The sequence below is a fragment of the Leuciscus leuciscus genome (genome assembly GCF_965113295.1).
Source record: "Leuciscus leuciscus genome assembly, chromosome: 15".
NCBI classification, from domain to species: Eukaryota; Metazoa; Chordata; class Actinopteri; order Cypriniformes; family Leuciscidae; genus Leuciscus; species Leuciscus leuciscus.
Window position 1 is genome coordinate 7,188,250 of NC_138739.1, and position 17,175 is coordinate 7,205,424.

At 41.2% G+C, this 17,175-nt stretch overlaps 1 protein-coding gene across 1 annotated transcript in view; it reads right to left on the reverse strand.

Moving 5' to 3' along the window:
- LOC309476037 (uncharacterized protein) overlaps positions 1-17,175 on the reverse strand; it is a 76,132-nt gene that overhangs the window by 52,985 nt on the left and 5,972 nt on the right. The window contains exons 3-6 of the mRNA XM_082139158.1: positions 4,962-5,285; positions 4,431-4,724; positions 3,913-4,233; positions 1,983-2,270 (exon numbers count right to left, since the gene is read on the reverse strand). Coding sequence (XP_081995284.1) covers positions 1,983-2,270; positions 3,913-4,233; positions 4,431-4,724; positions 4,962-5,285 — 1,227 coding nt within the window. The remainder of the gene's footprint in view (positions 1-1,982; positions 2,271-3,912; positions 4,234-4,430; positions 4,725-4,961; positions 5,286-17,175) is intronic.

The window sequence follows — 17,175 nt, forward strand, 5'->3', positions numbered from 1 at the left end:
GAAATGTCTGAATACAAGCTGACGGGATCATCAGGTGGAAATTACAGATAGAGCTTCATGTCTTCTGCATAGCAGTGGTAGGAGAAGCCATGCGCATTTATGATCATTCCCAGTGAAGCTGTGTAAATGGAGAAAAGAAGAGGAGCGAGCACTGAACCTTGAGGCACTCCAGTGACTAGATGATACCCCTCCTCTCCATGAAACCTGGAAAGATCTTTCTGTGAAGTAAGACTGAAGCCACTGAAATACCGTACCAGTGATGCCCGAGTCAGAAAGGGCGGACAGGAGGATATGGTGCTTTACAGTGTCAAAGGCAGCTGACAGGTCTAGTAGAATAAGGACAGATGATCTGGCGTTCGCTCTTCCCAGCCGTAGAGTTTCAGCAACGGTGAGCAGGGCGGTTGTGTCCACTTTTGAAGCCAGACTGGATGTCATCAAATAGGTTGTTCTGTGACAAAAAGAGGGTTGATAGAACACAACTCTTCCCAGAGTCTTTGACACAAAGGGAAGAAAAGAGACTGGTCTGTAGTTGAGGGTCGGCTTAGGGAAGGGACACACTAAACCCTTGCCAAAGAACTTGTGCTGATAACGGCCGACTGTGTTGTTACAATATTTTATTCTTACAGTTTTAACTGTATGTTACACTGGTTCAGTTCTATACAGAAGAGAACATGACATTTTTTCACATTGGTCTGTAGAAAAACAGCGACGGGCCGAATGGAAGTGTAATGGACTCTCTGACAGTAGATGGCGCTTATGGATCAGCAGAAATAAAGCTGTTTCACTGGTAGAAGCTGCTTTGATACAATCTGTATTGTGAAAAGCGCTATACAAATAAACTTGACTTGACTTGACTTGGTAACCTCTGAACACAATGCAGCGTTTGTTGTAGCAAATTCTAAGTCCTCAAATCGGGTCTCGAAGAAATCTCTCAAGAGTCGAAGTTTCAGGTTTCAGAAGAAGTAAATTGGCAAGCAACAAAGTGAGATGCAGCTGTTCATCTGATCTGCAATGGTCGCAACCTCAGGTCTTACACCTTTTCTTATCACTAGGTAGCCAATCAGCTATCTTTCTCTTCTTGCTCCACCTCAAGATCTCGCTACCGTTAGAATCATCTTTCCCGGAGACATCTTTCTATTGGTGGAAAAATCTTTGGCCATACACGTTTTTAAAGAATATCTCGGGTCACATGATTCTCTGCACCTGCTCTAGTGCCATCCATCATTTTTAATTAACGTTTTTAGTACCATCTTATCAACTACCAATACACATCTTCTCTCTGAGCTTGAAAGCTAAGAAAATAAAGCTGTATACGGTACACTGCTGAAATATTTAAAATATACATAAAGTTTGTATTCCTCTGAATAAATCATGAGAGACTCTTGAACCTCAGAGTGAGAAACTTTATTGATAAAGGCAAGAAAATACATATGTCAAATATACAGCAGTAGTAAAGTGAGATCTGTGTCTCTATATTATTATTATTTTTTGTACTTGAGAGAAGTTATAAACAATAAAGTGAAATATAAACAATAAAGTGACACTGTTAAAATCTGACACTGAAAGAGAGCACAAACACAAATAATTATCAGTATTTATTATGAAAAAAACACTAGAAGAACAAAAACACACTTGAAGAACCTTTAAAGTTCAGCGTTCTGCTTTAGATTTCAATACTTCCTGAAAAAGATGAACATAAAAAGCCATAAATTAATAAATCTCACAGATACTTATATATGCAAAATCAGTTTGTTAGAAATGACATCATCAATCATGTACCTGATGTGTGAATATGTGCTTTAAGCTCTTCTGGATCTGATCTCATAAACCACAATAATGACAGTAGCCACGCCCACCAGAGCAGAGAGGACCAATCGGATCACAGCTTCAGTAGGACCACAACAGTGGACAGAGTCTGAGGAATAAACACATCAAACTGAGATCAGATCAGTCAATAAACACTAATATCAGTGCTGTCGTACCTGCACATGTGTGACAGAGTGTGTTGATGTCCAGATGTGTGGTCTGGTTGCCGATGGGATTGTTCAGCACACAGCTGTAGGGGTTTTTATCCTGATATTCCACCTCCAGAGGTAGAGAGAGACTGATGCTGAGATCACACACACTGATGCTGGACAATACACTGATTCCTTTGTACCAGGAGAGAGTCACATGACTCATATTCACCACTGATGAACACACCAATGAACAATTTGATGACAAAGATGATGAAGAACAGTCTCTCATGATGACAGGAACAGGCAGACGAGCTGGAAAACATGAGAGAATAAAGATAAATGAGGATGAATGAAGATATTCAAGCAGACGAGGAAGAAACATCGAGAGGAACCAAGATGATCAAAAGTAGAGCATTTAAAACAATCTGATATACAAAGTTAAATATACACTCACCTAAAGGATTATTAGGAACACCTGTTCAATTTCTCATTAATGCAATTATCTAATCAACCAATCACATGGCAGTTGCTTCAATGCATTTAGGGGTGTGGTCCTGGTCAAGACAATCTCCTGAACTCCAAACTGAATGTCAGAATGGGAAAGAAAGGTGATTTAAGCAATTTTGAGCGTGGCATGGTTGTTGGTGCCAGACGGGCCGGTCTGAGTATTTCACAATCTGCTCAGTTACTGGGATTTTCACGCACAACCATTTCTAGGGTTTACAAAGAATGGTGTGAAAAGGGAAAAACATCCAGTATGCGGCAGTCCTGTGGGCGAAAATGCCTTGTTGATGCTAGAGGTCAGAGGAGAATGGGCCGACAGATTCAAGCTGATAGAAGAGCAACTTTGACTGAAATAACCACTCGTTACAACCAAGGTATGCAGCAAAGCATTTGTGAAGCCACAACACGCACAACCTTGAGGCGGATGGGCTACAACAGCAGAAGACCCCACCGGGTACCATTCATCTCCACTACAAATAGGAAAAAGAGGCTACAATTTGCACGAGCTCACCAAAATTGGACAGTTGAAGACTGGAAAAATGTTGCCTGGTCTGATGAGTCTCGATTTCTGTTGAGACATTCAGATGGTAGAGTCAGAATTTGGCGTAAACAGAATGAGAACATGGATCCATCATGCCTTGTTACCACTGTGCAGGCTGGTGGTGGTGGTGTAATGGTGTGGGGGATGTTTTCTTGGCACACTTTAGGCCCCTTAGTGCCATTTGGGCATCGTTTAAATGCCACGGCCTACCTGAGCATTGTTTCTGACCATGTCCGTCCCTTTATGACCACCATGTACCCATCCTCTGATGGCTACTTCCAGCAGGACAATGCACCATGTCACAAAGCTTGAATCATTTCAAATTGGTTTCTTGAACATGACAATGAGTTCACTGTACTAAAATGGCCCCCACAGTCACCAGATCTCAACTCAATAGAGCATCTTTGGGATGTGGTGGAACGGGAGCTTCGTGCCCTGGATGTGCATCCCACAAATCTCCATCAACTGCAAGATGCTATCCTATCAATATGGGCCAACATTTCTAAAGAATGCTTTCAGCACCTTGTTGAATCAATGCCACGTAGAATTAAGGCAGTTCTGAAGGCAAAAGGGGGTCAAACACAGTATTAGTATGGTGTTCCTAATAATCCTTTAGGTGAGTGTAAACCTGCTGTTAATGTAAAAAAGTAAGGTAATTAGTTATTTTAACTAATTAGTCATAACAAAACATAAAACTGAGATCAGATCAGTCAATAAACACTAATATCAGCACTGACATCAACTAATATTTCTGAATAAACAATATGATCAAATCTAATCAACAATCTTATATTCGGTTCCAAGTGAGTTTTTATACGGTCTGTCATCTCAAACTGTAAAATGATTAAACAATACAACATGTAAATAGTAAATAAGAATATGAGGAGAAGAAAAATGATCTCTACTCACCATAGACAGAAACTCTGAATGATTTTGATGAGAAGAATTTTCCTGAAATCATCAGTAGTTTATAATCTCCAGCATGTTCAGTTGTGGTGTTTGTGATGGTCAGAGATCCAGTTTGATTGTCCAGCTTCAGTCTGTCTCTGAATCTCCCATCAAGAACATCATCATATACAGTGATTCTGTCGACCGTTACATTGATTTCTGCTATTAAAGTGTTTTCATCTCCAAACCTCCACTGAATCACATCTTTATCCTTCATTTCAGTAAGATCAGGGTTTAGAGAGACTGAATCTCCCTCCTTCACTGACACTGACTTCACTTCATCTGTCAAACACACAGAGAACAAACAGAAACAGGGTTTGCAAAGATTAATACTGTTAAATCACTTTATATTGGTTTACTAAATTGAATAGTTAAAATTTTAATTGAAAATAAACAATATAAAATAACTAAAACAAAATGGTGTTTGAATTCATTTACATTTTGTCCTTAAAAATAGGTGTAAATGTTTTTGAACTCACCAATGACAGCGAGAATGAATCTCTTGATCTCACTGTTGATCAGTAGTTTATAAACTCCAGTATGTTCAGTTGTGGTGTTTGTGATGGTCAGAGATCCAGTTTGATTGTCCAACTTCAGTCTGTCTCTGAATCTCCCATCAAGAACATCATCATATACAGTGATTCTGTCGGCCGTTACATTGATTTCAGCTATTAAAGTGTTTTCAATCCTCCACTGAATCACATCATCATCCTTCATTTCAGTAAGACGAGAGTTTAGAGAGACAGAATCTCCCTTCATCACTGACTTCAGTCCTGTATCACCAAACACACACACACACACACACACACACACACACACACAACAAACAGGAACAGAGTTTGTCACAGATTAAGACGGTCACTTGATGGTTTAAAAAAGTAAATTGTTTGAAATTTAAATTTAAAATGAATATCATCATTAAACACCAAAATAAAAATGGGATTTTAATTATTAATTGTATCTTTGTGCTGATTAAAATATAAAACATGTTAAACAAATATTTAACTCACCAATGACAATGAGCCTGAACCTCTTGATCTCACTGTTGATCTGTAGTTTATAATATCCAGTATGTTCAGCTCTGGTGTTTGTGATGGTCAGAGATCCAGTTTGATTGTCCAGCTTCAGTCTGTCTCTGAATCTCCCATCAAGAACATCATCATATACAGTGATTCTGTCGGCCGTTACATTGATTTCAGCTATTAAAGTGTTTTCATCTCCAAACCTCCACTGAATCACATCATCATCCTTCATTTCAGTAAGAGGAGAGTATAGAGAGACTGAATATCCCTCCTTCACTAACTTCACTAACGGCACTTCATCACCAAACACTCCTGAAGAACAGAGTTTTTCACAGATTAAAGCTTTAAAATCACTTGATGTTGGTTTAACGTAATGTCGACGTGACGACGTAATTGGGATCACTTCAGGGAGCCCTATCAACTTCGAGTGTCTACAGAACGAGCCAATGAACGTTGGCGTGCGTGAATCGCGTCACGCGCCCCCGCCCCACAGCGCGGGTATAAACAGGAAGCGGGCGCACGCACACATTGTCTTTCACTTCGGAGCCGAGCTTTGTCTTTCACTTCGGAGCCGAGCTTTTGCTTTCACTTCCGAAATCTACAGGAAAAGACTGCCTTTGAGAACGAGAGGACTCTCCTTTGTGTTGGTGTGACGGTGCGATCAGCGGTGGCCTAGCCGCCGCATTTGTGAGCATTGCAGCTCACAACTGCTGTTTTCACAGCACTGCTGTTCTGTGTATTGTGTGTGTGTGTCGGTATCGGTGGGCGTTTCCCTCTGTGTATCACACTGCGGCTACCCCTGGGTGCCTCAGCACTGAGAGAGTTATTTCTATTTTTTTGTTTTCACTAAAAGAGCAACACAAGCGTGACCCTGCATCTTTTTCAAGATGTCATTCCGCTTGTGCGTTTCTAGATGCCGTCGTTCCCTGGCGCCAGCAGATGGCCACAGTAGTTGCCTCTCGTGTTTGGGCATTCAACACGCTGAGGCAGCTTTTGTGGATAGTTCATGTTCCCATTGCGGGAATATGACTATCTCAGCGCTTAGATCGAGACTCGCTTACCTCAAGGGAGGTGCAGTCCCCTCGCCTATGCCCCGATCTAGTGTTTATTCTGCCCCGCAGAATAGACCTGCTTCGGCGCATGACCAGGGTGATCTGAGGATTACCGTGAGGGCTTCCCCGTCGAGACAACCTCCGCGGGCCCCTCACGCCTCACAAGCGCTGTTGCCAGTGGAGTCCCTTAGCGAACGTCTTGGTCCTTCTCCAGAACGACCAACTGTTTCCTTTGGGGCTCCTCCTGATGACCAGATGTCGATAGCAGCATCGGAGGGGGAGCTTCAGTCCTCTGGAGATGACGACTCGTGTAGCGTTGCCCGAGACCGATCCAGAATGGGCGGCTATGCTTTCCCGGGCCGCCGAGAAGGTTGGGCTTGTGTGGAACCCTCCACCACGTCAGTTGGACGATTGGCTTCTCGGGGCGGGCCGTGCTGGTTCTCAGTGCGCCGCCCTGGTACCTTTCTTTCCGGAGGTGCATGAGGAGCTTTCTAGGACGTGGAAGGCACCGTATAGTGCCCGAAGCCGTCCTAGTGGCTCCTCTCCCCTCGCCACCCTCGACAGCGGGGCAGCTAAGGGGTATGTGGATATCCCCCCAGTGGAGCGGGCCGTCGCGATGCAACTGTGTCCGGCGTCCGCCTCCTCTTGATAGTAAATGTCAATGCATTGTTTTATTATTGTTGCATTGTCGTTGCATTGTTGTATGTAATACTTACAGTACCTTATGCCTCTGAATCTATGCCTGCCTACCGACCCTCAAATCAATATCACATTTATTTCTAGAACACAGTTCAAGTAGTGGGATTGAATGTGAGATTGAATAAGTGCACTCAATAACGTCCACAATGGTTTCAGACACCCAAATGGCTGTTCCCTCAAATTGTGCCCTACAAAGTTTTTTGGCTTTTAGTATGAATATTGTGATGAATGCGGGAATTTATCTTTTTGTTTGGCTTTGATTCTGCCCATCTGAACCTTTCTGCAGCACTTTGTCGTTGTATTGACTGAAGGCAGGGATAATTGATTTCACCTGGAGTGGAGGCTATTTAAGAAAGGAGAGGTGAGAGAACGGGTGCTCGACAGTGGTGAACGTGACTGGCTTTTCCGTGCTCGGCAAAAAAATGGGGACGCTTGGTGTTGCTCGAGACCGTTAGGGTTTGTCCGGCAACGAAGATAGCTAGCTAGATAGATCGTATTGGTGTAGTTAGATAATAGTGGGACGGGGAGTGTAGGAGCGCTGGCCACATGTTCCAGGAGCGGTTTTAAGAGCTGTGTTGCCCAAAGAGACATTGTGATTCCCAAAGAGAAGCGTGCTGTGCAAAGAGGACTAATTAATGCCAGTCCCATTGTGATTAATCGCTGCGACTACGGGGACGGGAATAACGCGAAGAAGAGTATGTGCTTTCTCTGTGGACAAATTCGGCACGGCTGATTCCTTTCCCTAGGATGACCCCGGGATGGGGTCTTGTTTCCTGGAAACGGGGAAGTGTTTTATATTTTAATTCTTTCATATGTGGTGTGTATGTGTGAGTGTGATGTTGTAGTTTTGAGTTTTAGAAGTTATATGGACATTATACTTAGGGTACGCTGGACTGGGGACGTGCTGGTTTTCCCACTTGATAAACTGATTGCTGTTTGATCACGATTGCTATTGTGCCGTGCGCGGCTGAGGATAACCACTGGAGTGCAGTGTAGTGACGTTTTGGATTTTCACTTGTGTATCGCCGTTTGTCCTAGTGGGATCGTACTGAGTAAATGTTTGTTAAACTTCTTTAAATGCTGCTTTACATAATGAGTATATTTTTCTAAATTAACTTGTCAATAAAGTGATTTTTCCATAAAGTCTGGTATGTGATGTACCCTCTGTCCTCCATAAAATTTGGTTAAACCTCTTTAAAGAAATAGAAAGGTTTACTACAATATGTTAGCCTTACTGTTATCTATAAGCTAGTGTGCTCCAAAACAATGACAAAATTTGCATTTAGAAGACCAAACCCAACGTTGAAAATGAAAATCAGTTTGATGTCAGAATCCAACGTCAGATTGACAGTAATCTCCAACGTTGGACAGACGTATTGTGGTTGAAAATTTAAATCTGGTTGATGTCAGAAAACAACATCAGTCGGGTTCTGACGTCAACCCGACTTTCATTTCCAACCAAAATCATCCCCTGACTGACGTTACTTCTTTCTACTCAAGGACCTTGACAGAAATGTAGTGGAGTAAAAAGTACAATATTTGTCTTTCAAATGCAGTGAAGGAAGAAAGTAAAAAGTTTCCAGAAAAATGTATACTCAAGTAAAGTACAGATACTCAAAAAGTGTACTTAAGTACAGTACTCAAGTAAATGTACTTTGTTACTGTCCACCTCTGCTCTGTACAGATAAAGCGTTGTCGGGATAATTGAGGTTCGTGTCGCTATGCGGAAGCGATAAATAATTCTGTATTATAAATGTTTAAGGCCAGACAAGTAGTTTGTTGAGGGTTGGTTTGTAAAGAAAGATGACAGGCCTGCGCATATATATGTTCAAACACGCATACATATGGACTGAACATGTGATGTGCGTGTGGATGCCGTCTGCGTTTTGACGGGCTTGCGTTTTTGAGGTTTGTGCAGAGATAACCTTTTTTTTTTTTTTACATTTTCAAGGCTTTTTTACACCTTCAACCTATTTCAAGGTTTGTGTTCTCGAGCCACCAGGCACTCCTGTTGTGCAAATGAGCGGCCGGATCGCGTTCAGGGTTTTCTGTTAGCGGTGTTGTGTTAGCGGCCCCTAACTAATGATCTTTGCAACGTGTGATGTGATTTAAATGATTATTGCAGTAAGCTCCACTAGGAGGCACTACTGGCTTTTGTATTCTTTAGCTCTGCTTGTATTGCGGCAGATGACCTGCTCTTCGGCAGTTGTAATATTGTTGATAAATTCTTGATCGCCACTGTTCTCTGCTCTTGGCAAATCCTGTTAATAAACCGTTGAAGACTACTTTCAGGAATCCGTGAATTCATGACATGGTGTCAGAAGTGGGATATTTCGCCCTGTGAACAAGATTGAAGCAACGAGATGGTTAACCCTCTGGAGTCTGAGCGGTTTTTTGGGCCCTGGGGGTGTTCTGACATGCTCTGACATTTGTGCTTTTTTCAGTTGCTTATAAACATATTAATGGCAAAGGTGTAAATTCACTCTATATAGCACAAACAGGACTACAATAATATGTGAGCCACATGTATGTACATGTTTTCATTTTTGAGAGAATAATGTTTATGCGTGGTTATCGAAAAAAATAAAAATTAAAGTTTTTGAAATAAGGCCACAAAACACATACTAAATATGTGGCAATAAGACTTTTGACTAATGGATGTCGTCGCCTATAGTTTTTTCTTCAAAATGATGTGAAAATAGTCTTGCTTTATCGTTCACATAAAACCATACATTGATTTAAATTGATGTAAAAAATATGCGAGGGGGGCGTGAACGAGGAGTGGTTTACACCTTAGAATACAATGTCCCACCCACTCTGCATAATTAGCCATTCATTCAGGTGTGACAGTGACTGAGCCACAATGCAAGGACAAAAGATATATTTAGAAGAAGACTTATATTGACCATTTAAGATTTTGCTTACATCTATCTTGTAAATATGTTTTGCTATTTTATTAAAACGGTTACAATTACAACAATAATTACAATTTCAACAATATTTCAAGTGTACTCTTTCTTTGTAAAAAAAATGATTATAGGCCTACATTTTATCTATGTATTCATTAGTTTGAATATAGTCAACATTGGAACAGCTAACATCTTAGTTGATGACTTTATTTTTGACAAAAATAGTATTTTATATATAGAAATTGCTAAACAAAAGCTTATTTGATGTGGCAGTATATTCTACAGTAAAAACTGTACCCAAATCTACTAAACAAAATGTTGTCTTTCATATTTCGTCTGACTGTAACGTTGTTTTCATGAAATATTAGGGCAAATTGTTAATTTGCAGTTTAATACGTTGCTTATACAAATAGCCTACATTTTTTTTCAACATTCAGTCGATTTTTACTCATCTCAGTATAGCAATACAGTTTGCTAAAACATCATCATTCATTCACACACGCGATTTAAATTTAAACTGTCTTTGCCAGCTGTGGTAAACAGCGCGCATCTCTGCCGTTTATTCATTCATAAACAGAAACCCACGTGAAGAAATTCACGTGAGAAGGAAAAAACGTACTAGTATTCCTCAGCTCGCTCCTCGATATACCCGCACCCGTATACCCGGACATTTTCCATTATTATTATAACTTGTGTGTTTTCTCGAGCTGATGGGGGCGTTCACAGGATTGCCTCAGCCATTTGCGTTTGAATAGCGCGCGCTCTCCGTGGGCGGAGTCACATTACATCTGAATTAGCTGTAATGAGGTAGACTGGAATCGCTCTCTTTTAATACAGATTTCACAAGATGAGAATATTTGTTTTTTATATAAATTACTTCATTTAAAAGAAGAAAGAAGAGAATTCAAGCTTCATGCCTGTGTGTCTGTATGCCTGTTTGACTGAGTATTCGGTGAGTTATTGTTCATTTTCGGACGCGTTTCAGAATGGACTTCACTGGCAGAGAGAAGGCAGAACTCGCTTCGTGTTTATTTTTCTTTATTTGGCAAAAAGCACAACACTTTGTTTTTATTGTGAGTATACACAAAAATAATACACATTTAACAGAATCGATTGATGTATGAAACTCCTATGGAAAATCAAAGTCAACAGAGTATTTATGAGTTTCTTTTACACTGATAAAAAAAAAGCAGCCTAGGCAGTATGACAAAAGGTATGCCAAAAACAAAGATGAACAATACAAGAATGTGACACATCATGCAAGGAAAATGTGCACAAGATGTGGGAGACATCATGATTACGGTGCATGTCCAGCTACAGGTAAACGCTGCCGGAAATGCAATAAAACGGGACATTTTGAAGCACTGTGCAAAACTAAGAATGTGAATGCAATTGAAACTACTGACGGTGACAGTGATGAGGGCTGTGCATGGTTTCTCGGGGCTGTTGCTGATGGCAGTGAATGTGATGAGGACAAATGATATTAAGACCTACAAATCAATGGCACAACTGTTACGTTCCGGATTGATACAGGCGCGGATGTAACGGTGATTCCCGAGGAAACATATTCATCCCTGCAACAGCGCCCTCTCCTGGTGATGACAAAATCAACCTTCACAAGCCCAGGTGGAAAGCTCATGTGTAAAGGCAAGTTTATGACACACTGTGAAAAACATGGAGAGACTTTCCCATTTTAGATTTATGTTATGTCAGGCCCCTTCACAACAAACTTACTTGGACGGAAAACTGCAATCAAAATGGGACTAGTGCGCAGAGTAAATGGACTCGAGTCATACGATGATGTATTTGGGAACATTGGACTGTTAAATTGTGAGCCAGTCAAAATAGAGCTTAGGCCGGACGCCAAGCCATACAGCATTGTAACCCCACGGCGCATCCCATTTCCAATCCTACCTCAAGTGGAGGAGGAACTGAAGCGAATGCAGTCTCTTGGCATCATAGAAGAAGTAAAGGAAGCCACAGACTGGTGTGCTCCTATGGTGCCAGTGATTAAAAAGAACAAGAAACCTCGGATCTGTGTGGATCTTACCAAACTGAATAAAGCTGTGAAAAGAGAAAGGTTTATCCTGCCCACGCTAGAGGATATTGCACCAAAACTGTCAGGCGCAACAGTGTTCTCCACGGTGGACGCATCAAGTGGGTTTTGGCAGATCCCACTTGATGAGAGCAGCAGGAAACTTACAACCTTTATTACTCCAGTGGGCCGCTTCTGTTTCCGTCGCCTTCCTTTCGGCATTACATCTGCACCGGAAATATTTCAGCAGAAAATGAGCTCACTTCTGAGAGATCACACCGGCACAGAAGTTGTCATAGATGACATTCTGATCTTTGGCAAGGACAAGGAAGACCACGACCAGAACCTACAAGCTGTGATGAAAACAATTAAAGCTTCAGGACTGAAACTAAACAAGGACAAATGTCAATTCAGGAAACCTGAGATTCACTATTTTCGACACATCATTGGGAAGAATGGCATTAAACCGGACACTGAGAAAGTCAGAGCCATTGCGGAACTTCCCAGCCCAACGAACATAACGGAACTGCGTCAAAGGATTGGAATGATAAACTACTTGGGAAAATTCCTTCCTGATCTCTCCACTGTCATGCACCCTATAAACAGCCTATTGAAGAGCGACACAGTGTGGACATGGGGAGAAGCACAAGAGGAAGCCTTCAAAAAGATAAAAGGCATGCTAACCTCAGCACCCGTACTGGCATATTATGACACAACAAAGCCAACAGTGGTAAGCGCAGATGCAAGTAGTTATGGCCTAGGGGGCGCACTTTACCAAGAACACAGTGACGGACTCCGACCAGTCGCCTTTTGTTCGAGGACACTGACAGAGACTGAGCGTAGGTACTCCCAGATAGAGAAGGAATGCCTTGCCAGTGTGTGGGCATGCGAGCGCTTCGGGAGGTACTTACAAGGTATGGACAGGTTCGTGCTTGAGATCGACCACAAACCTCTGGTTCCACTTATCAACAGCTACGACCTGGATAAAGCACCTGTTAGGTGTCAGAGGTTATTTATGCGTCTAATGAAGTTTAACGCAGAAGCTGTTCACGTACCAGGAAAACAGCTCGTTGTTGCTGACACCCTGTCTCGCAACCCCCTGCAGGGCGGTACTGTGTCAGACACAGAGCATGATGTCAAAGCTTATGTTCAGGCAGTGATTGGAACTAGACCAATCACCAAAGACAGACTTAATGCAATGAGGGAAGCTACAAGCAACGACAACATTCTTCAAACGGTGATTCGTTACACAAGTAATGGCTGGCCCTCAGATTTGTCCCGCCTGCCACACAACCTGCTCAAGTATCACGCCGCTAGAGCTCACCTGTCTGAAGTCAATGGACTCTTGCTGCATGATGACCGCATTGTTGTTCCTCTTTCAATGCAAAAGACTGTGCTGTCACAAATACATGCGGGTCATCAGGGACTCACGAAGTGCCGGAAAAGGGCTAACATTTCAGTGTGGTGCCCAGGTGTCGGGAGAGACATTGCTGAGCTTGTAAAAGCATGTGAGTTTTGCATCAAGAATAAACCAACTCAAAGAAAAGAGCCACTGATCACCACACCACTGCCAATAGGAGCTTGGCAGAAGATAGCCGCTGATTTATTTGAGCTTGAAGGTAAACAGTATTTGGTAGCAACAGACTATTACTCACGCTACATTGAGATTTCTCACTTACCTTCCACAAGCAGCAACCAAGTCATCACTCGCCTGAAGTGCATGTTCGCCAGGTGGGGGATCCCGTTTGAGCTAGTTACAGATAATGGCCCTCAGTTCGCTTCAGCGGAGTTTCGCCAGTTCAGTGAGGAGTACAACTTAGAGAACACGACGTCAAGCCCTCACTACCCTCAAGCGAATGGAGCTGCTGAGAGGAGTGTAGCCATTGCAAAGAGAATCCTTCGACAACCGGATCCACAACTAGCCTTGTTGAGTTACAGAGCCACAACTATCACCGCAACAGGCCAGAGCCCAGCTCAACTGATGATCGGACGAGAAATCAGAACCACAGTTCCTGTGTTGCTACAGCAGCTGAGCCCGACTGCAGTTGACCATCAGGCGGTAAGATTTAAGGACCAACAATCCAAAGCTACCTACCGCTTCTTCTACAACAAGCGTCACTCAACCCGACCTCTGCCTACACTGCAGCCTGGCCAGAGGGTTAATGTCAAACTGGATGGGGAGAAGGGCTGGAAAACCCCAGCAAAAGTTATCGCGAAAGCTCAAGAGCCCAGGTCCTATCTAATTCAAACCGACCAAGGGACTGTTGCCCGCAGGAACAGGAGGCATTTGCAAGAAGTGCCTGAGCCAGTATCTGAAAGTGCTGGACAAGAGACTAATAATGACTGTGACTTTGACACCCAAGGTGACACAGAAATCCCTCTCACTGCTACTAATTCACCTGTGTCCTGTGTTCCAACTATTTCCCCGAGTTCCGGCGCCTCTCCAAAGAGAACCTTAGCCGGGAGAGCTAGACTAATAATGACTGTGACTTTGTCACCCAAGGTGACACAGAAATCCCTCTCACTGCTACTAGTTCACCTGTGTCCTGTGTTCCAACTATTTCCCAGAGTTCGGGCGCCTCTCCAAAGAGAACCTTAGCCGGGAGAGCTATTAGACCACCCGCCAGGTTTAAGGACTATGTTTAAGATGAAAATGTCATTTACTGGTCGTGTATTGTGTTACGGTACTGACTTCTTGTTCTGATATTATTATGGAAGTTACAGTGACAGTTAAATTGCTAAAAGTAAAAAAAAAAAAGTATTTTGTTCAAGACTTTGCTACTCTGAATATATTGACATACAGCTAAGATATAAAGGTACTTACAATATTTGGTATAAATGCTTAATTGGCTGTTAAAACAAAATTAATAGAAATGTAATACTGCTAATTGGAATTTACTTAAGAGGGGAGATGTGATGTGATTTAAATGATTATTGCAGTAAGCTCCACTAGGAGGCGCTACTGGCTTTTGTATTCTTTAGCTCTGCTTGTTTTACGGCAGATGACCTGCTCTTCGGCAGTTGTAATATTGTTGATAAATGCTTGATCGCCACTGTTCTCTGCTCTTGGCAAATCCTGTTAATAAACCGTTGAAGACTACTTTCAGGAATCCGTGAATTCATGACACAACGGAAGTGAATCAATCAATCAAAACTAACTTTAGCTGGAGAATAACTTTATTCTAGAGCTGTACTTACTGTAATTTCCTATTATCACTGTAAAGCTGCTTTGAAACAATCTATATTGTTAAAAGTGCTATATAAATGAAGGTGACTTGACTTGACTATTATTTCATGAAACAATTTTTTTTTTTAAGGTTTTAATTTCAGTTTTGATCTTCAGTCTCTTGTTCTCAGTTCAAACTGATGGAGCTTCAGATTTCACTCTTTGAGGAAGAGGAATATAGAAAAACATAAAAAATTTAAAATCCTGTCCAGGGGCTCGTTCTTCGTATGTTGCTTATTACATCCGAGATCAAATGACACATCCAAGATGATATCATCGTGCTAATCATGATCTGGCTAACTCGGTTCTTCGAACACACTTGCCGGCTATGATTAGTATCGCTGGATTGAGTTATCTGAGATAATTGCGCGTTCATGCGCTGGTTGAAAAGGGGATATGTATCGATAGTAGAAACATTGATCAGCAACGCTGCTATTGGCTGTTCAGCGTGGCCAAAGAGCGCGCTCAGTTTTTCTCCTCAGCAGAGCAAGAACTAATAGTCGAAGTTTATTCGGAATTTTAATGTTTAATTAAAACGCCAGGGAACACCTCAAAGTCTGCAAAAGCCAGGAGAGAGGGCTGGCAAAAAGTAGCAGACAATTTAAATCCGTTAGAAGTGGCCATGTTAGATGTTTTTATCACTTATTAGCCTATATTTTTGCATTTTAATAATTGCATAATTACTTTGTTCATTGTAATGTCAGAGTCACCACACTAGAACATGGGAACAAACAAAAGTGAAGTACAAAAATATTCTACATAATGGTAATTTTTAATTATATTATAGTCTCTTTTATAAAAGACACTGTTAAATAAATGGTTGTCTGTTTATAAAAGCAACCAAGAAAAAGGCTGAGAAAAAAAAGAAGAAGAAAAGATCTTAAGAAGTAGCCTACACTGTAAAATAATTTTTGCTGCATTAAATTAAGGCTGTATAGTCATTTCAACTGTTAAATCTTGAGTAATGATGAATTGTTTTGACTTGTGAAAGTGAAAACTTATGTTAATGTAAAAATATTTTTCCCGAGTGTAGTTCATTGTAATGACATTGTGTTTTCCTCTTTTGTGCACTTTTACATAATACACCAACACTTGTATCTGTTCCCAAGAAAGTGGTGGCTGAAATATGCAGTAAGTGGACATTTTCTAACTTTCCAAAGGAAAGAAAGTATAAGACTTTGTAATGTCCATTTGTTTCCATTGCACTGGACAGTGAATAAACCCTCTCAGATAACTGTCATATGGAGGAACTAGCCTACCTGCAAGTGCATAAATAACTTTACTTAATTTATACTTGTATGCTGTATGGCTGCAATATAAGTTGCAGGATTCCACATCTACAGAAAGGCCTACAGAAGAGTCTGCACAGACAGAGGAGACATAGGCCTAAAGGTGGGCAGTGTAGAGCCAACTTTTCCTTTTTATTTATTGCATGAGGCATGTGTCTAATATCTCTTGTTGCAGGCACTTGACCACTGGCTTTTCTTTACAAAGAACAATTGAAATAAAACTCAAGGAACTAAGTATATTTGTCTTTTATTAAACATATAATGAAAAGTGTTGTTTGTTTTTTTTGTTTTTTTTTTGGCAATGTTGTGTAATATGGCACATGCAACAATGTCACAGGCCCTGTCAGGTGTGCAACCCTCAGACTTATCAGACACTGAAATCTTCCCTTTAGTTAGCCAAAGTTCATTTCATTGTAGCAAATTAGCTCTATGAAATATTAATAATCAATAATAACTGGTTATAATTGATTATGAATATTTGGATTAGTTAATATAATTAATTTACTGTCGTAAATTAATATTACAATCAATTAACCTATTTGTCCCATGAACACTCAGGATCAATTGTTTACTAACTCTAAGAAATGTACATTTCCGGGGCATGGAAAATGTCTTTCTTAATTTACAATACTACTAAGAGCAGTAACTAAGATCTAAATGATTAGTGACTCCAGTTATGAGCTTGAGACACGGACAACTTTACGTGTGACATGAACAAGATTTTATTAACTAGTCTAAACACTTAAACTACTCTAACATACACACACATACATGCATACAGTTTACCAAGGGAAAAAGAGCTGAAGCAGAATACAGGAAAGCAAGAAGTTATAGTATTGTTTGAAATTCAGCAGATCAACAGCCTTGAGCAAACCATCAGTTTAGTTCTAACACGCCCTTCTTTAAAGGGGTAAGGATACTTAATGTATCAAATAATGAGACTAAGTTTGATACTTGCATGTCTCGCCCATTTGAATTAAAGTGTCCTGATG